Source organism: Gymnogyps californianus, chromosome 24, assembly GCF_018139145.2.
Source record: "Gymnogyps californianus isolate 813 chromosome 24, ASM1813914v2, whole genome shotgun sequence".
NCBI lineage: Eukaryota > Metazoa > Chordata > Aves > Accipitriformes > Cathartidae > Gymnogyps > Gymnogyps californianus.
This window is the reverse complement of record NC_059494.1, coordinates 378043-396601: the sequence shown is the minus strand read 5'-3', so window position 1 is coordinate 396601 and position 18559 is coordinate 378043. Positions and strand designations below refer to the sequence as shown.

Below are 18559 nucleotides of genomic sequence, written 5' to 3'. Positions count from 1 at the left end.
CGCCCCGAACTGCCGCTGCATGAAGCTGGCCTGGCTGCCGCGGGCCTCCTCGCCCGCATCCTCGCCCGCGCCCTCCTCGGCCGCCTTGGCCCCGCCGGGGGACGCGCCGCCGCCGCCGCAGGAGAAGGAGACCTTGGGCTCCCGGGGCGGCTCCGGGCCGGGGCTGCGCGGCGGCTCCCCGCGCCGGCACTCGCCGTTCGGGGACCCCTTCCCGCCGCGGCCCCGCGCCCGCCCCGCCGCCGCCGCCGCCGCCGCCGCCCCGCCGCGCTTGGCCGCCTCGGCCGCCTCCTCCTCGGCCGCCGCCTCCCCGCCCGCCGCGCCGCGGCCCGCCCGCATCCTGCCGCTGCCGCCGCCGCCGAGGCCACCGGCGGCCGAGTGGCGCCCGCCGCCGCGGCGGGGGCGGGCCGGGGCGGGCCGGGGGCGGGCGGCGGGGCCGGGCTGCGGGCGGGCGGCTCCGCAGCTCCCCCCGCCGGCACAAGCCCTGGCCGGCGGGACCGGCGACCGGGACCGCCCCGCTCCGCCCGACGGCCCCAGCCCTCGGCAGCGCAGCCCCCGGTGCGGTGCGGTGCGGTGCGGTGCGGGGCCGGGCGCTCCCCCCGCGGGGCTCCGGGGCCCGACGGCCCTTCCGCCCCGCCGGGGAGGGAGCGCTTCGGGCGCTGCCCCGTGAAAAACCCGTTCGCGTCCCTGCCCCGGCCCCCGCTGCCTGGCGGCTCCGGGCGGCCCGAGCCCACCCCCGGCCCGGGGACGGACCCCACAGCCCCGCCGGGCACGGAGGCTTTGTCCGGACGGGGAAGACGCGGCTTCGCCCTCCCACAGCCCCGGCCAGCCCGTCCCCTCGCCCCCAGGGCTGAGCCCCCCCCCCACCGCACCGGTGGCGGGAGGAAGCGCCCGGGGTGGGCGCAGGGATGGAGACCCGGGACTGACACCCCGGGACAGGGCGGCTCCTGCGTGTCCCAGAGATAACTCGGGCCAGCAGCCGCAGCCGGACACCCGCACCTACGCCAGGCGCAGCCGGGCCCGATGCTCTGGGTGCCGGGAACAGGTCGGTGGGACCAGCGCCTCCTGCCCTCTGCCCTGGGACCGTGCCGTTCCCGCTGCAGCTTCCCCAGGCTGCGAGGCGTCGGAGCACACCGGAGCGAGGAGGCCGGGTGAGCCCCGAGCACCCGCAAACCGCCGGACACAGGACCAGAGCTGCCCAGGGGACACGGCTCTCGCAGCCCTGGCCCTGCAGGCCCACGGCAGGGCAAGACCCGTCCCGGGTCATGGTGCCACACGGGCGACGCGGCCGCGGCGGGTGGCACCATCTGCTGCCCACGGTGCGGAAACACAGCCGGGCAGTGCACGCGTGCTCCCACGCTGGCCACGGCTGGAGCCAGCCCTGCTCCGTGCCCGGGGTGGGGAGCCGGCACCCACAGCCCCCCCCCCCCGCCGAGCCCCATGGGAGGGGACACCCCCAAAAGCCACGCTCCAGGCCACAGCAGGCTTGCTCTTGCAACAAGTCACCCCCTCGGCTTCGCATGGCTGCCTGCAAGACACAGCCCGTTTCTCCAAACTGCCCCCGAGCGCAGCCCTGCCCGCCCCTGAGCCAGCCCCGAGCCCACGGGGGAGCCCCCCCGGTGAGCCGGCACTGCGGCTTAACCTGAGCAGGAGGCTGGAGACCCCGGAGCGAACAAGCGAGGCCCCAGCGAGGCGGCAGCTCAGGCCTCCCCCCGAGGCCTCGGGAGGCAGAGGCTGAGCGGGATCCCCGCAGCCGACGGTGCCCAGAGCACCCACCCTCACCCCGGGACAGAGCGGGGCACCCCGGCAGAGGTCTGTTCACGCTGTCCCTGCATGGAGCTCGATGCGGCAGCGCCTCAGCCAGCACAGTGGGGCTCTGCCTCGGCAGCTGCCACGGGCAAGCGGGCCCGGCAGAGAGCAGCACGATGCCGCTCCATCCCCTCCCCAGCTCCCGGGGGTGTTCTGCCAAACAACAGGCACAAGCGGTGCTTTGTGCTGCGGCCTGAGAGCCGGGTCAGGCAGGACCCATAATCCTCATCAAGGAAATTAAGCCATGCATTGATTTTTCACCAGGATGGCACCCGCAAGCACAAGGCCAGCTGTGAAAGGCTTGCATAACCCACTTACGTGCCGCAGAGCCACGCCGCCTGGTCAGCCCCAGGGCCAGCCCAGCTGACAACACACTGAGGCAGCAGAAACGCTATTGAGAGGGACCCAGCCACCACAGCTCTGGGCTGCCAGCACCGCTGCCAGACCTGCCTGCCACCACACCGCAGCCAGCAGCTCTCCAGGCACAGCCCCGCAATCGGAGCCACACTCCCTTAGCCCGGGCAGGGAGAAGTGTTTGGCTACAGGGCGAGGCTGCAAGGCCACGGCTCAGTCGCTCGCCCCAGGCAGAGGCACCTTGGGCCAGCTGGGAGTGCCCGGGGGCTCCGCTCCAGCCCATGGCTGCCGCTGCCTCGCTCCAAGGGCAGGAGTGCTGGCAGAAGCCCACTGAGCTCAGGGCTGGCAGCAGGAAAGGGACCCCCCCACCACGTCCTCCATCCTCTCCACAGGCATTACACTGCACAAAGGCAGCAAAAGCCTCACACCTTCACTCTCCCCCATGGGAAAGAGCAGGGAAAAAGAAAAATAATTGCTTAGAGAAGCACGAGACACACAAGTAGCATGTCCTGCAAGGGCTCCTGTAGGCTGGGGCTGATCCTTGACCCCACAGCCACAAGACACTGAGGAACCATGCAGCGGGGCAAGGCGACGCCTGTCCCCACCGAGGCAAGTATGCCCCAGTGACCAGCACTCCTCTGGGCTCTGCAGAGCAGGGAACACCGCTCGTCTCCCTTCGCAAAGGCTTGAACACCTCTCGACCTGCAAATACTTGGTGATCAGAGCGCAGTCAGAGCTGGCTCCAAAGTGTGAGACACAGCATCATGTTCTACAGCCAGAGGAGCCAGAAATGAGTCAGCAGGTCAGGCAACCTAGGGGTCCAGCTAGCAAGGGAGACCAGAGTCCAAACAAAGACAGGAAAAAAAGAGAGGAATCATCTTTATTTGTGAAGTGTGTTAAGAGATGGAACAGTTCAATGCTACCCAGCAATAAAGGTATTAGACTCCACCGAGCACTTGTCTGCTCTCAGGCTCCTATGTCACGCAAACATCACGATGGCTCAAGCACAAGAACACGCGCTGTTAAACTGCCCCCACCACCATGGCAGCCCCTGGTCACTCTGCCCCTATCCCCCACTGCAGCAACTTGAGAAGATACACTAACCCCCCATGAAATAAGTTAACAGCAATCATCTACCCAGTGTCCAGCAATAACACTGCCTCCTGGTTGTCCATTTAAGAGTAATAAGAACAGCTCTGGAGGAGCTGACCGGGAATCTGCCTGACACGGTATGGCACTGTGTGCGGGTCCGGGCGGTGCGGCACACGGCGAGGAACGAGCCCTTCGCTCGCTCCTCCCCAGGAGCCGCACCAGCAGATGTGCCTGGTGGCCCTGGCTGAGTGGCTTACAGGACACATGCTGCTTCCACGCTGGGGAAAGGTGCAGCCTTGCTCCAGGCGATGCACTGGGAAAGACACAGAACTATCTTCCTAAACCCTTCGGTCAGATCGGGTCATCTCCAGACGGTCACCAAAGCAGTTTCTCCCCAACCCACACAAACAGGGCAGGACAAGAGACGGGCTGGAACACAGGCCATGCCAGCCACGTCCAGCGAGGCAGCACACAAGGAACCGCACACATTGCGCCGTGTGTTCAGGTCTGTCATCCACAGCTCCATGAGTGGCCTCAAACACCGAGGCCGGGCAAGGAGGGAATTTCAGAATGGCCCTACCCAACACACCCTGTTCTTCCCAGCAGTGAGGAAGAAGAGTTGTACTCCCACCCACCCCCTCTGTACCAACATGAAGAAACCTAGGACAGAGACAGCCAGTGACCTAGACTACCAGAAACAAGGGATTTACATTTATAGGTAGAAAAACCCTCCCACAACTCTTTCTTTTTTTAAAAAAAAAAAGTGTATTTTAGATTCTACAACTTAAGTTTCTTTAGAAAGTGAAGTAACTGAATCACAAGGACACACTAGAATATTTCATGGTGCTATTTTACCAAAAAATTAGAAGAAAACAAAATTGTCCAGACGAGTTCTTCATCTACACATCACCTGGCAGGAGAGAAAGAAAAGCCAGTTAGATAACCCAGTTGCACCAGTAAGGCTGCACTGGGGGGGTGGGTGATGGAGCAGTACAGGACAAAGGCTGCCCTTCAGTAAAGCTGTGGGCTAGGACTCATCTCCTGCTTGAGTCCAGGGCAGGAGTTATCAGGCAGTCCTGACTTTCCCATGCTTTAGAGCCCCACAGTAGAGTCCGACACTTTCTCCTCCCTCCCCCCTCACCTGTCTGGGCAGACGCCAGACACACTACTGGTCCCCACACGCAGTCCCAGCAGCTTTGGCAGGCTCCAACCAGGCTACTAATGGCCTGGGCCTGAACTTCACAGCAACGTGTTCCCCCCACCTCCCCCAGATCCCGCAGTACCACGTAGGGCCTCTGCCTACATGGATGCTTCTGCTTCTTCCAGACACCCTCTGCAGATGCAGATACCGCAGCCAGGCCAGACCTCTGAGCAGCGGATAAAGAGCTCCAGCTAGGTTACAGCTAGAGACAGGCACCTCAGGCCGCTGCAGGAGCCCTTCGCTGCGAGGAGGTGAAGAGCCTGGCACAGCAGCAGTTCTCAGCTGCAGCTCTGCCCTCAGGAACGGCACTCACCTGGCCCCTGCTCTTAGTTAGCATTTCTCTGGCGGACATTCTTGTCCTTGTGGTTTGTGGCATTGCTTTTCCTGGAAAGAGAAAAGGGACAGTGAGGAAAGAAAAAGCACAAAGCCCCACCCTACCCACTAGTGTAATTCAAGTCCAAACAGATGGCCAAGATAAGCCAAGATGAGGTCAGTTACCAGAACAGTGTCAGTTTTTGAGACACTGGTACCATCCCCAGTTATATGTGGTTTATACACAGGCCACATGAAGTGAACCATGGGGGGAAAGTCCCCCACCCAGCAAGCTAGTGTTATTCCCACACCAGCTAGCTTTTCTATTCAGAGCAGATTCCCTGGCTGGATGCGATCTGCTAGTACAAATCTGGCTAAATAGGAAAAAAGCAAGGTACTTACAGTGGTGCAGAACCTCCATCATCATCTTCACATTCAGGACAGCATAGAAAGAAAGAAAGAAATAGCATCAGGGACGAGCATGTAAGAAGTAATCTCTGCCACCTCTTAAAACTCTGGAGACTGCATTCCAGACAGGTTACTGGATACACTGGATACTACTGCCTGCACAGGACTGAACCAAAAAGGTCATCTCGCCCCAGGGCTCCTGTTCCACCAGGCCCTGGCAGAGCAGGGGACTACTTACCAGAACACTGGCGGTAAGAACACTCACCACCCCCTCCGTGAGTTTTAAGCTGCTTCTTGTCTAAGCTTTGACAAGGCACAAACTTAGACATAAGCTCCTGTTACGCAGTTGCTTCTGCTGGCACAGGGTAGGCTTGGCTCGCAGGATAACCACGTCACCCCCCCCAACAATCAGCAGAGGTCAGGTCTGGCACCTCACTGACCCCGAGGCACCCTGAGACTGCCCCAGGAGGCCACAGAGGTAGCATTACACAGGGAGGCACCCGGGCAGTCTCTGAAGCAGCGCTGCTGACTGGTAACGTCTGTTCAACATTTGCACCCTGGGTATCCTCAGCACACTGGCCAGTCTTCCCACCACCAGCACTTAAAACTGGAAGAGAGAGCCACAGATCCATCCGGCGAGACAGCACGGCGGCCACTGATCTGCCTGCTGCTCTCACCCCTACAGCACCACTAGTTCAGATGGCTCCCAGATCTGAGCACGGACTTCAACAGCAAGTAAAGGGGAATCCAAACAGGACGTTTCAGGAATGAGGCTTTAAGCATCAGCAGCAGTACGCCCTTCTTCCTCCCCACGCGTTTTGTGAAATCAAAACAAACACACCACACGCCACATTCTTGCTACGCTGAGAAGCACAGCTAAGAAAACATCTCTGCCAACACGTGCCAAGCCCTGGGGCCTTTCACCAGCTCCGTGCAATCTGCCACCTTCCAACAGAAGGCTCCCCATCATCTCTTCCACAGTCCAGCCTCCCCTCACACGGCACCGAGCGGTGAGGCCCATGCTCGAAGCACTGGGACTGCCTTGGGCACCAAGACCTGCACACAGCTGGTGAGAGGACGGATGCAGAAACATGGCTGGAACTATCTTCTACTTACCATCGGAGGTGGCACCCAGCAGCAGAGAAGGGAAGAATGGAAAGATAACACCAGCAAGCATATCACACCATACACAAGCCAGACTCTCCCCATCCCAGGTAACAGGGAGCAGCCAATTCACAACCACGTACCATGAGGAACAGCATTTGCCTGAGCTGGCTCAGCAATGCCTTACTGTTACCTCCTCTCAATAGGGGCAAAGCTACAAAGACTTTTGGGGAGAGATAACCACTTTACACCAGGAAAGCGTAAAGCTGTGTATGTTTGTCAAACAGGTATGATGCCACATCCTCATCTGCAAGCACTTGGGAACCTGAGCGTAAGAGCTCTGGCCAAGGAGCATCAGGATGCTTCAGTATACCTGCCCTGTCTTTGTCTGTCAAACCACCTGCTACAGCTCTGACAGGTCAGCACTCGACATGATCTGGACCAGCCTGATGTCATCAGAAGCCAGATCACTCACCACACAGGCTATAATTTTTTTGCTGGAAGATGCATCTACAACATCCTTAAGACGACATCTGCCTTCCAGCCAAGAGTGTCAGAGGGCATAGCATCCGCTTGTAAAACTGCCTTGAGCAGAATTCCCCAATCCCTGTAGTCAGGGGAAGGGATATTTAGTTTTAGTCCCTCTGCTGCACCTCACACCACTCGGCCTACCTGATGTGCTGTTCCCTAGCAGAGGGCTAAGGGGCCTGACCCAGCAAGCAGGAAGGATACCGAGCATTTACACCTCATTGTTAACTGGATCAGATAAGGGTGGGGCAGCTGGGCTAACACAATGCAGATTCTTACTGATAAGGAAAGGGAGGAGCCGGTATTTCCAGAACAGATTAAAGATAGCACTAGGCTTTGAGGAAGTCTCCAAGAGTCAGGATGTGTGGATCTGAGGACCCAAAACAGCTTAATTCAGGTTCAGTTCACGGATCTAAGCCTGGTCTTATGGAGCCACTGACGCAGTCCCCCAATTTTGCAGCACCAGAAAAGCTCCACTACTTATTCAGTAGTCAGCTTCTCCAGAACGTTAGCTGCCAAAGAAAACCCAGTCCTGGAGACACTCCCGTGAAGCACTTGAGCAAAGTGCAGAGGAACTGGTGAGACAAAAGGGCCAGGCTGACCTGCACTGGATCTTATCTTGCTTCAGATCCAAAGCACAGCTTGCTGAAGGACTGTCAGAAACAGTGCAATTACTTGCAACTTCATGGCTAAAGTAGCCTGGTAAAGACTACCAGGGTTTTACAAGAAGTGCCCTGAGAAGCAGCCCTCAAATTAACGCCCACCTGATGAAGGGAACTTCAAGTTCCCTACGAGAGCATTTTGCCTGCACCCTACAAGTTACTTGGTCTCCCCAGAAAGTTTTAACCCCAGACACCTCTTACCATCAAGAACCTCATCCGGCTTCCTCCTCTTCTCATAGATGAAGATGATTGTGACAAGAACCAGGACTTCTGCCACAATACCCAGGAAGGGCCAGAGTGCTGCCAGGCGGCTGCGTACACGCAGGTTTACCATAGCACCACCAAAGCCGTAAGAGTTGGTGGCATTGCAGTGGTAGTCACCTGTATCCTCCTCAATACTCAGTTTAAGAATGCGTAACTCTGTCTTGTTGCCACTGGACTTGATAATGTATCGACCAGAACCATTGATGATGGGCTGGAAGGAGGGGAAAAAAAAAAAAAAAAAGAGAGAGACAGCTCTCAGGGCAGTGCTGACGTGAGGGGAGCTGCTCACTTACCATGCACGGTCCTACCACTACAGAAATCCTCCTTGCCATGGCACTGAGGAGGCTACTCTGAAATAGCTAATTCTGATGGGACGAGGTCCTCCACCTCTTTGCTGGGAAGTAGGGTAGGCAGAAGGGGAGAAAGAGCATCAAACCACAGCACTTACCTCTGGACCATTTTTGTACCAGACCCAAGAGCTGACAGGGGGGAAAGAGGGATTCTTGCAGGTCAGCACGCCTGTGTCCCCCTCATTCCCATGCTCAGACTTCTTGTATGCTGTCACCTGGGGTGCAACTACAGCGAGAGAAAAAAAAAAAATCAGACACCTCATTACAGAAAACACATAGAAGATCTGTACTCCCTGCAGTCCACCTGCCCAGAATCAGACAAAGTTAGGCATAAAGCTTGACTTCAGTTTAAGGAATGTGTTGGTGGGTCTATTCCCCTCGCTTGCCCATTGTTTGGCATTTTCAGAGAGGGATGCGCATCAAGCTGCTTCGAGAAAGGCTCCAACAGATTTGTCCACCAGCTATTATCCCTCTTTCATTATTCTTGTGGGAACATGCCCACAGCAGAAGGCTGCTTTAATGCAAGGTCTAAAAGCTGACCCTACAGGCACTTTAGCTGCCTGATAAAATGGAGCTGCTTCACAGAGCAAGCCTGGTAGTACGCATGTAGAGTCCTGCAGCCTTATTAGTACAGGCTAGAAGCAGCTTTTCAAGAAGCTGAAAAGATACAAAAGCAAAGTGTTCAGGAGATCACAGCTTCGCCACTCCCCTCCTCAGACCCAGAAGCAAACATATGAAGTTACCTGAAATATTCACTTGTGCTTTTATCACCGGGCTTGTTTCGTAGACACATTCATAGACGCCAGAGTGCTCTTCCATCTTCCCCTCGATTCTACCAAAACCCAGGATGTCAGATAAGCATTCAGCACAACTGACTTATCCACAGATACCAAACTCCAGACCCACGGAAGCAGACATCTATAAGCATCCCCAATCTCTCCCATTCCAGCACCAGTATTTAATGCTGCACCGTGTACCTACAGCAACCCAACTCTCTCCACTTTTCTCTCCCCACTCATTGAGTATGGCAGAAGAGGATTTCACACACACCAAGTCTGACACAGGTCTGTCAAGTCAGTGACCACTGAGACCTGCTGATCTTGTGTCCTGAATCCTGAAAACCAGCAGCTTTCACTCCCTAACCCAAAGCACTCTTGCCATCAGGACCTCTACAAAGGGAAAAAATTTAAGACCTAGACTGTTAGCTAGTATAGATGAAGAAAACCAGGAGCACCAGGACAACATTACACCATCACCAGGTGCGGTGCTGTATGTACACTTCAGAAGTGGCCAACTCCATGCTCTTCCCTCTCCCATACAGACCCCAGGCTCATTTAAAAAAAAAAAAGAAAATCACACTCTACCGAGCAAAGCCAACAGAATCTGAAGTGCAGCAAGAGAGTCCTTGAGTTAGCACAACCCAGGACACGGCCACAGACCTCACATAAGACATCAGCCCTGCAGCTCACCTCTAAAGGAGGCAGGCAAGGAGCTTAGGGCAACAGATTCAGAGGAAGGCTATTCTTCCCACATGGGAAAGCCCACTGAAACACACGGCAAAGCAGTGGCAAAGAAACACCCAGGCTGGGATACTCTGGATTGATCCAAGCGTAGGGAGAATTTTCCCATTTTCCTTTTTGTAAAGCTGCTGCAATGAGATTTAGCGGATTATGCTGCACTGCAACAAACATCTCATTCTGCAGCTTAGTAATACCCACTCGAGGGAAGGGGCAGGCAAAGTTTCAGTCCCGTGGCTGCACTGGGACAACAGTCTGTTTGTTAGTTCTGCTGTGCATGGCGCTTCCCACTTCCAAAAACCACTCAGCTAAGGAATTGAGGTCACGCGAGGGAGGCTGGGTTATAAATACTTTAATCCTTGTTCAGCTCCCTGTTGCTATGGGGAGACAGGCACGTCGGCACTGTGATACAAAAGGACATGATGCCTGTACAGCTGCTGGGTCAGTGCCAGCCAGGCCTGACTGTAATCAAAAAGGAAAGCTCACGGCACTGTTACAATAAGGCTGGTATTCCCGCTTCTGCTCAGCTACATCCTGCAAACAGTTTCTGAGCATTGACTATAACTTGCAGGCAGCTTCCCAGCTTGTTCTGTAAGAACGGCTGGACTTTGGAAAGGTACATAAAACCCAAAGGCAGAGACAACATACACTGGAGCCTCTCATTCCACACATGGCCTCTGGGGAGCAGGGAGCTGATGCCCTGCCCAGAGCAGGGGTCCCTCAAAGCTCTGGGAAAACAGCCCTAGCACACTGGTGTCAGTGCAGACAGCGCAGACACAGGCCAGGCAGCAGTCCCAGCCATGCCGCACACTGCGCCCGACAAACCAACAGAGCCCAGCTGAACGCCTGCATAAAAACATGAAGCAGCAGAACTTCTCTTCCTAAGAGGATATTTGTGGCATATAACTTTCCCTTCCTCCTCCTCCTCTTTGCCCCCTCCTCCCCATAAAGGAGAAAATGTCGGGCCTTACCAAAACCTTGTTTAGCTCATCTTATGTTCTAAAGTTTAAAAGCCTACATTTTCAGCAAGACTGCAAGCACTTAGCTTTGGGTTTAGCTGACAGGAAACATTAACTGCCTCTGGTAAAAAACCTGTCCCCTGTGTTCAGATTCTTATCTGACCTTGCCCCTGACACTCACGTGTAAGTGGTGAAAGCACTTGACTCTGTGTCCGTTTGAAGTATCTTGTCCCCATGCATCCATTTGCGACCCTTGATGTCAGGGTAAGGCGCAGTCACGTTACAGGTGAGGATCAGCTTGCCAGAAACACTGCTTACATGAGCTCTGATGTCTGGACCTGCGTTCGTAAATAATTTGACTGAAGTTAACATGTGGTATTCCAGAGGTCACATGCCTGCCCAAGAACTGTTAACACAAAGTTACCAAACCCCACAGCTCCTTGTCTCGATCATAGCTTTCACTTACCTTTGCAATCAGTTCCCTACCAGAACTGACGATACCAGCATAGGAGAGACCTGAAAACCAGGCGACTAGGGCCTGACTGCACCTAGCGATAACCGATGCTGACCCTGCAGCTGCTCCCACCACGAGCAGGATCGCTGCCATGTGTTCTGGATAATTTTGAGCCTCCTGCTGTCCCTACAATGGGTGCAGCTCCAGCAGAGCTAAGTGTTCAATAAGCAATGGAAAAGGTCATACTGCGAAGGGCAGTTACAAGAGTATGGCTCTCTGCTTTTATGAGCCACTATAGCACTCACGGTGCCAACGCCTTCCGGAATCTGAGCAGATTTAGACACCTCCAGGTACCGTAATGGATGGCAGACATACCCCTCTTTGTGAGGGGTAGCAAACAAGACGGTATGTTAGCAATATGCGCATCATCTGATGCGGCCCAAGAGGTTATAGTTAGATTTACTCCAGGGAGAACACACAGAACCATGACTCCAAAAAGTCCTGGGCCTCCATGTACCAAGCAGCAGTAAATTATGCAACATAAGATGACTCAGGCATTTCTACTTGTAGGAGGCAATCCAAGAAAACAGCTGCCATTAGCAGCACCATTATACAGCCCTGGTGGCACTATGGTTCCTACCCTTCCTCTCAGTCTCAATCTCTTGGAAGGAACAATTTTTGCACAGGGCTGACAGGCATTTTGCTTTTCCTCCTACCCAAATTCCACTGGAAGAAGGTTCTGCTGGAGTTCTGTATTCCCTAGCACATTTACACTGAAAAGACCACTACGCTGCTCTGCTAACTTCAGGATTCATGGTAAGACCTGAGCAGGATGCTAAATCCCCTCACGCTGGCCCAGGTTTCTATTACTCAAAGCAGCCGCCTGTTAGCTCCGGAGTTCGACTGCCAGCTCTGTAAGTAGAGGGAATCTGGTCACTTCCACAGGACAAGCAACTACACCACATTCAGTGTCGCACACAGACACGGCCATTTCAAAAACGGTTGCATCTCAAGAAACTCAAAGCAGGTTTTGTTCCCCACAGCTTGTATCACTAGCAAGAAAGCAAGCTTAAAGCAAGACTGTTCACAGGAGCCGAAGCTGTACGAGCTGTAGGGAAGGGCTGGTTTGTCAGTGGTGGTTAGGGCAGAGTCTACCGCAGGATCAAGACTCAATTCTGCAAGCCAGCACCAGGACTCGGAGGCACTCGGAAATAAGCGGTAGGTTCCAGGTCTTTGGCTCCGGAAAAGGCGCGGGATTGCTGAAGGGCATTTTGGTTGGGAAGCCACAACCCTTTTTGAGCAGGGCCATTTCGGGTCAAGTCACAGGTGGTGAGGGAGATGACAGAGGGTGGGAGTCTCTCAGTTCTACAGCCGGGGTGGGAGGGTGAGGGGAGCTTTTGGGAGCCACAGGACACGGGTGCAGGGGTGAGCATGGCAGGAGACTCAAGACACCGGTGTCCGAGCAAGTGCCAAGGCCTCAGTGCGGCCACTCACGTTCGATGACAAAAACGTTCGCCTGGGAACGGATCCACTTGACTTTGGGGCTCTTCGACAAGTGGTTGCGGTCAGGGTCGTTGCTGGCCCGGCACTCATACATGCCCGAGTCGTCGCTCGTGAGGTTTGCGATGTAGATGGTACTGGTAGAGTGCAGGTTGTAAGTGGCGTTGATTTTGACACGGTCCTGCCGTGCGCCATCCCAGAGCTGAGCATAGGTCTCATTTGGCTCGTTTCCCTCAAACCACCACTGGATCTCAGGGATAGGATTGCCAATCGCCTCGCAGTACAACTCGACGCTGTCCTGAGTCAGTCTCTTTTGAGACAGTGGTGACTTTATAAAACCAGCTACGAGTTGAAGAGGTATTAGTGCAAAGTGTTAGTGCAAAGCAAGAATTCACCCTCTACAAGCAAAAAAAAAATTCAGCCATTGAGAAGAGGCCACACACAATCTTCAGATCAGTGTACTCTTCCCTCCCTCCCCTCCACGCTCTCTGAACTCTGCCCAGCTCAGACAGGGCTGTTATTTTTAATTGTTCCACCTGCAGCCAACTATACTTCCTGCGACTCCGCTGCAAAACAAGAACATACAAACCAGCACACAGTATTTGCCACTATCCAAACAAGAAACCCACAGCAGTCATGGCATCGCCCACCTCCTGCAAGGGACGTCATTACAGCATGACACTCACCAGGGCGGACCAAGAGCCTGCAACGCTTCCCCCGACACTCACCCGGTCCCCAAGCACTTTCAGTTCAGGATGAAGACAACCACAGATTTTTGTTGCCAGGGCTTACCCAGCCTCCACGGTCTCCATACAAATTTAGCATCCCCTGTGGTCTGGCAAGGTGCTCCACAGGTCTGCCAAAGCACCCACCACCCATCACGACGGAAGGCTGGCAGCAGCAAGGCAGCACAAGCCCAGACGCGTGTCCCACCGCAGGGAGGGCAGCACCTTTGCTGGGTGGCTGCAGATGGCAGCGCCCAGAGCACAGACCGAGCCCCTGCTTAGTCAGTTTTGTTAAGACAACTGTAATGGGAAAAGTACTTCACTGCTCCCCTCTCACCCCGAAGAGGAACATGTCCGTTCCTCCTCATTGCACACGCCTGAGGTCAGTTGACCGTGATTTGGAGCTGGCTGTGTCCCGGGCACCCCCCCGCTCTGTGCGGTGACCAGAGGACATGGTGCACTGATACATGTACCGTACCCTTTGCTGGCCTCATCTGCCAGCCCTCGCTGCGCTGCAAGGGCTGCTCTCTGCCCCGCTCTCACACACTTGTCTCACCACTCTGCTCACCGAGATGCCAGGCAGATACTTTTAGACACAATATTAAGATAACTACTTTTTTTGGGGGGAGGAATGTCTTGCAGTCTGCAAGATGTCGCAAGCCCAGTGAGGAAATGTGTAACATTCGTTGTCATACAAACAGTGAAATCAGGCTTTTCATCTCAGGCAAGATAACTGTGCATAGCTAAATTAGTAATAAACAGATTAAAAGCAGGAGAAGCAGCTGCAGGCTAGAACTACGGTATTTTTCAAACCGCTCTTGCAGTGAGAGGCCAGGGGGTTCAGCTTTCGAAAACAGACAGTCCAAAGGTAGGTCCCTGAGCCACCGGACTGCGGAAAGCCGAGCTGCCAAACACCTTTAGGCTACCAGCCAGGCGCAGCACAGCCACCGCGACCAGTGGTCCCCAGGTGCAGACCGCCCGAACCACTGGAAGGCAGCCGGGAGAAAGGCAGGGCCCCAGGGGAGCCGTTCCTGGAAGGGGCAGGAAGGGAGGCTCTAGCAACATCGCTTCAGGAAAAGACATCATTTGTGAGTCAAGGTCACTTACGTGACTCAACCTCAGTCAGATTTAAGAAGAACTAGTTAAGCTTGCGACACGTCCTTCCTGCACACTGACTGCACTTCAGATGTGCCAAGAGCGGGCTTACGGGGCACCCCGCACACCAAGACAGCTTCCAGGAAACTGATTTACTCAGTTATTAAGCACTTCAAGTTCATGATTATATACAACCCTCCATATATGTACCATGATGTACAGGCACAAAGGAGGTGGGTTTGGGAGCAAATTTTTTGTTTATTTTTTGAATGTCTGAAGATATTTTAATAAGAAATCCTATGACCATTTTGTAGCGTAGAAACAAATCAGCATTACAAAACCAAGTTTGCTCAAACTCAAGAAAAATACAAGTCTGCAAGGTAAGTTTCAGAGTCCTAAATAAATCAATTCCACATTTCTCAAAGGAAAAATTAGCTTTACATACTAAAGCTGTAAAAGTCTGGAAGAATAAACATGCCTGGACAAGGAAGGAGAGATCTGACCCTCGTCTCAGACCAAGACACTTTTAGCAGAAGGCTGATACTGATTTTGAAAAAGTGGGAGGTGACAGGAGTCCCAAAAGACGTATCAGCTGTAAGCAACTTTCTCATACACTGAGTTTCACTTCTAGAAGAACTGACCTGTGTGACAGATGGGTTTTTTTTTTTACACCACAGGCCTGTGATTAAACACTCCCAACCACCGAATTCTGAAGTCACAGAACTGACTCCAGCACTTGTCAAAGCCTGTCCCATTTTAACTACAGCCTGATTTAAAATGGGAGCTAGTAAAGATCAAGGGGTTTTTTTACAGATACAAGGTGATTATTGTATGCTGACAAAATAAGCTGTTGCAAGGTTATTTGCTCTGAGTTAGAGGGCACTTCACGCAGTTCAGACAGGCTAAAAAGCTTCAGCAAGCAGTAACAACAGCAAGTACCATTTGCATTCACATGGATTAATATCTCCTCTCCTCTCCTCCCAACACAAAGCAGACCAGGCAATCAAAAGCCTGGGCACTCAAGGCTGGGGAAAGCACCTGCCAAGTCCAGGGGCATACAAGCACAGCCAGCATCAACCCGCTGGAATCGATCAGAGCTACTCAAACACCTTCCAAATGGTGATGGGCTGCAAGTTGAAATCAGCTCACAAAAACAAGACATTCTTCACAGAACCGAGCTGGACACTTTTGGGTGCAGTGTGGAATCTGGTCAAGCCGGACAGCAGCGAAGGCAGACAAGACCAGATAACGTTCTCCCGAGTCACCTTCAAACTAAAAACAACCTCTCCCCCTGAGCAGAGGGAGGAGTCCTCGTGGTGTAAACAGTGTCTGCGAGCCCAGGGACGGCACTCAGGGCAGCCGAGCCTGGCAGGAGCCTGCACCGTCCCGCAGGGTACACTCTCCTCCCTGGCATGACCTTGTTTCTTGGCCTCAGAAGGGGATATATGAGGCTCTGACACTTTTTGCCATTTCCACTAATAGATATAAAACCTACCTTCCCCTTAAGTTTCGCATAACCAGGCAGTCACAACACAACCAGGTCAAAGGCAAGTACTTTCTGTCAGGATACTTCCCCTGAGGGCACCGAGTCCAAGCACACACCTACCTACGCTTCAGCCAGTTGTTCTGCGTGGGGAGCTACCAAAAGTTGGGATGCTGCAGTTTAAAAGGACCATCTCTCATGGAGGCTGCTCCATAAAGCCAAATCTAAACACTGCTGAGAGGTAAAACCCCTTTCCTTCCAGCCCCCCACTCTGCTTACTTGAAGAATCAGCATCGTTGCACACCAAGCCCAAGAGCCCCACAGCTGAGGCAGGACACGCGCGTTACACAGCCGACGGGCCTGCGGAGCAGCTCTTCCTTCCGAGGCTTTTCAGACCATAGAAACAGCCTTCTCCACACCTCATTCGGGTCAGTCCCTTAGAGAAGGGATCGCTCATCGCAGGCCCCTGACGGCGCTCCGTGCGGCAGAGGGAGCAGGAAGCAGCCGACATGAGCAGTTTCAGGTTAGTTTATGAAACTCACATTCTACCCCGTAAGTGTGAAGTTTAGGAGAAGGCCCTCCCCTGCCCTCCTGTTCTGCAGTATTAAAATGCAACTCTGCCGCAAGGAAATATTGGAGCCGACACTTCTGTCGCTACCCCTGGATTTTTCAGAATCCTCCCACTCTTTCGCCTTCAATCTTTGGGTTTGGCTCTACTACACTGAAGTAAGTCTGATACCACAAACAGGCTGCAATTTTTTTAGTACCTGACATGCTAAACAGCCAGGAACAACAGCCTACCACTCACAATAAAACAAAGCCTTTACCAACAGCACCGCCTGCACCAGGTCTGAATCAGAGACTGCAGAGTCCTCCAGGCAAAGAGCCGCCGTGTTTGCCAAGGCAGCCTGCTCACCTGCGGCTCTGAACACACCAGTTGGCCACGCTCCTCTGATGCTAGCTCAAGAAGTGAGAAAACAAAATGTCAGAGCAACAGCACACAGCAAATCCCAGCTCGTTTGGGGTCGTGCTTTTAAGTACCCAACAACAGGCCACTGTAATTCCCAGCACCGCATCCAGCTTCCAACCCCACATCGTAAACGGCTGGAGACCAAGAGCAGGCATTGTTTCCTCATTAGGGGATTATCAACTTAAGCATCATGTGAACATCTTTAAGGTTTTAAAGCCTAGAGATCTGTTACTCCTCATAAGCCCTGGAAACCGGAGAAGCAGCTGCAGGGAATAAGCTGCCTCGTTTTTACTAAGGGGAAGCCAAGCCGGCTTCACTGGAAGCACCAGCAGGCTTCACTGGAAGCACCAGCAGGCTTCACTGGAAGCACCAGCAGGCTTCACTGGAAGCACCAGCAGGCTTCACTGCCTTTCCGTTTAAGGGGACCGGCCCACACAAGCTGCGACCCAGGAGCAGCGGACAGGCCGCCAGCTCGCCGCGCCAAGGGGCCGGGGCCCGCCCCGCCCGGGGCCCACCGGGCAGCGCGGACACCGAGCCCAGCCCAGCCGCTTCCCCGGCCCCGCTCCCCCGTCCAGGCCCCGAGCCCCCCGGCTGCAGCGCACGTTTGGGGCGTGTCCCCCCAACCCGGCGCCCCCCCGGGCCCCGCCCGCCGCGCGACGTGCCTCGCCGCAGGGCGCCCGCGCCGCCGCCTGCGCGGCCCCGGCCGGCTCCAGCGCCGCTCCGCGCCCCCGGCGGCGCCACCCGAGCCCGCCGCCGAGCCCCGCAGCCCCCGAGGTCAGCCCCCCCGCGGCCCCAGCCCCCGACCGAGGGCCGCCCCGCGGAGCCGGGGCCCCCGAGCCGGCCCCCCGACCTGGGCCGCCGCCCCCCCTCAGGGCCCCCCAGCCTAAAGCCACCCCAGCCCGCCCCGAGTCCCCCGGCCCAGCCGAACCCGCCCCCCGCCGTCCCGTACTTGTCCCCGCGACACCGGCAGACAGCCCGCCGATGAGGAACAGCGCCAGGAGGCCGCACGGCCCCACCGCGCCCGCCGCCATCTCTGCCCGCGCTCCCCGCCGCGCCGCGCTGCCCGCTATAAGCGCCGCGCCGGGTCACGGGGGCGGGCCCAGGGCGGGCCGCGCCCCCTCGGCCCTCCCAACGGCCAATCGCGCGGCGCTCCGGCAAGCTGGCCCGCCCACCCAGCCCGGCGCGGCCAATCAGAGGGAAGGTCTGACAGAGCGCCCTTCTCCTCCCTCCTGTCCCCTGCGGGGAGAGCCGGTTCGGGCCGGTCCCGCCGGGGCCACGCCCACCAGGCGGGAGGGCAGCCAATGGGGAGGCGCGGCGGGGAGAGGCGGACGGCGGGCGGCGGGGGACAAGCGGCGGCAGCGCCCGTGGCGGCGCGTGGGGCCGGGGCTGCTCCCGCACACGGGAGGGAACGGGAACGGGAGCGGGAGCGGGAACGGCGGGCGGCATCCGCGGGTCCCGGCCACACTGGCGCCAGAGCGGCGGCGGGAGGGCGGTCACGCTCTCAGGGAAAGGCTGCCCCGCCGCCGCCCAGCGCCGTGCTGCACGGGGAGGCTGCTGGCAGGGGGACGTGGCTGCGTGTGCCGGGGGCGCGGGCTGGAGGTCGGGGCAACGGGGAGCTCAGAGACAGCCGCAGGCGGCGGGGAGCAGGCAGAGGTGCCGGCCCAGGGGCGCGGGGGCTCGCTGCCGTGCGGAGCGGAGGTTAAAAACACCTTTGCAAGAGTTTCCACCCGTGCCAGGCCGAGGAGCACGCGTGGCGTGGGGGCAGAGCGCTACGG

At 56.2% G+C, this 18559-nt stretch overlaps 1 protein-coding gene across 1 annotated transcript; it reads right to left on the bottom strand.

Moving 5' to 3' along the window:
- Nucleotides 1-4083: 4083 nt before the first annotated feature.
- Nucleotides 4084-17815, bottom strand: BSG (basigin (Ok blood group)). The gene is made up of 9 exons (XM_050910467.1): nt 17734-17815; nt 12506-12853; nt 10739-10895; nt 8825-8913; nt 8180-8307; nt 7669-7942; nt 5168-5192; nt 4767-4837; nt 4084-4162 (listed from the first exon to the last, which is right to left on the bottom strand). Exons 1-8 carry the CDS (start codon nt 17813-17815, stop codon nt 4780-4782), a joined length of 1161 nt encoding a protein of 386 aa, XP_050766424.1. The 3' UTR covers nt 4084-4162; nt 4767-4779.
- Nucleotides 17816-18559: the final 744 nt, after the last annotated feature.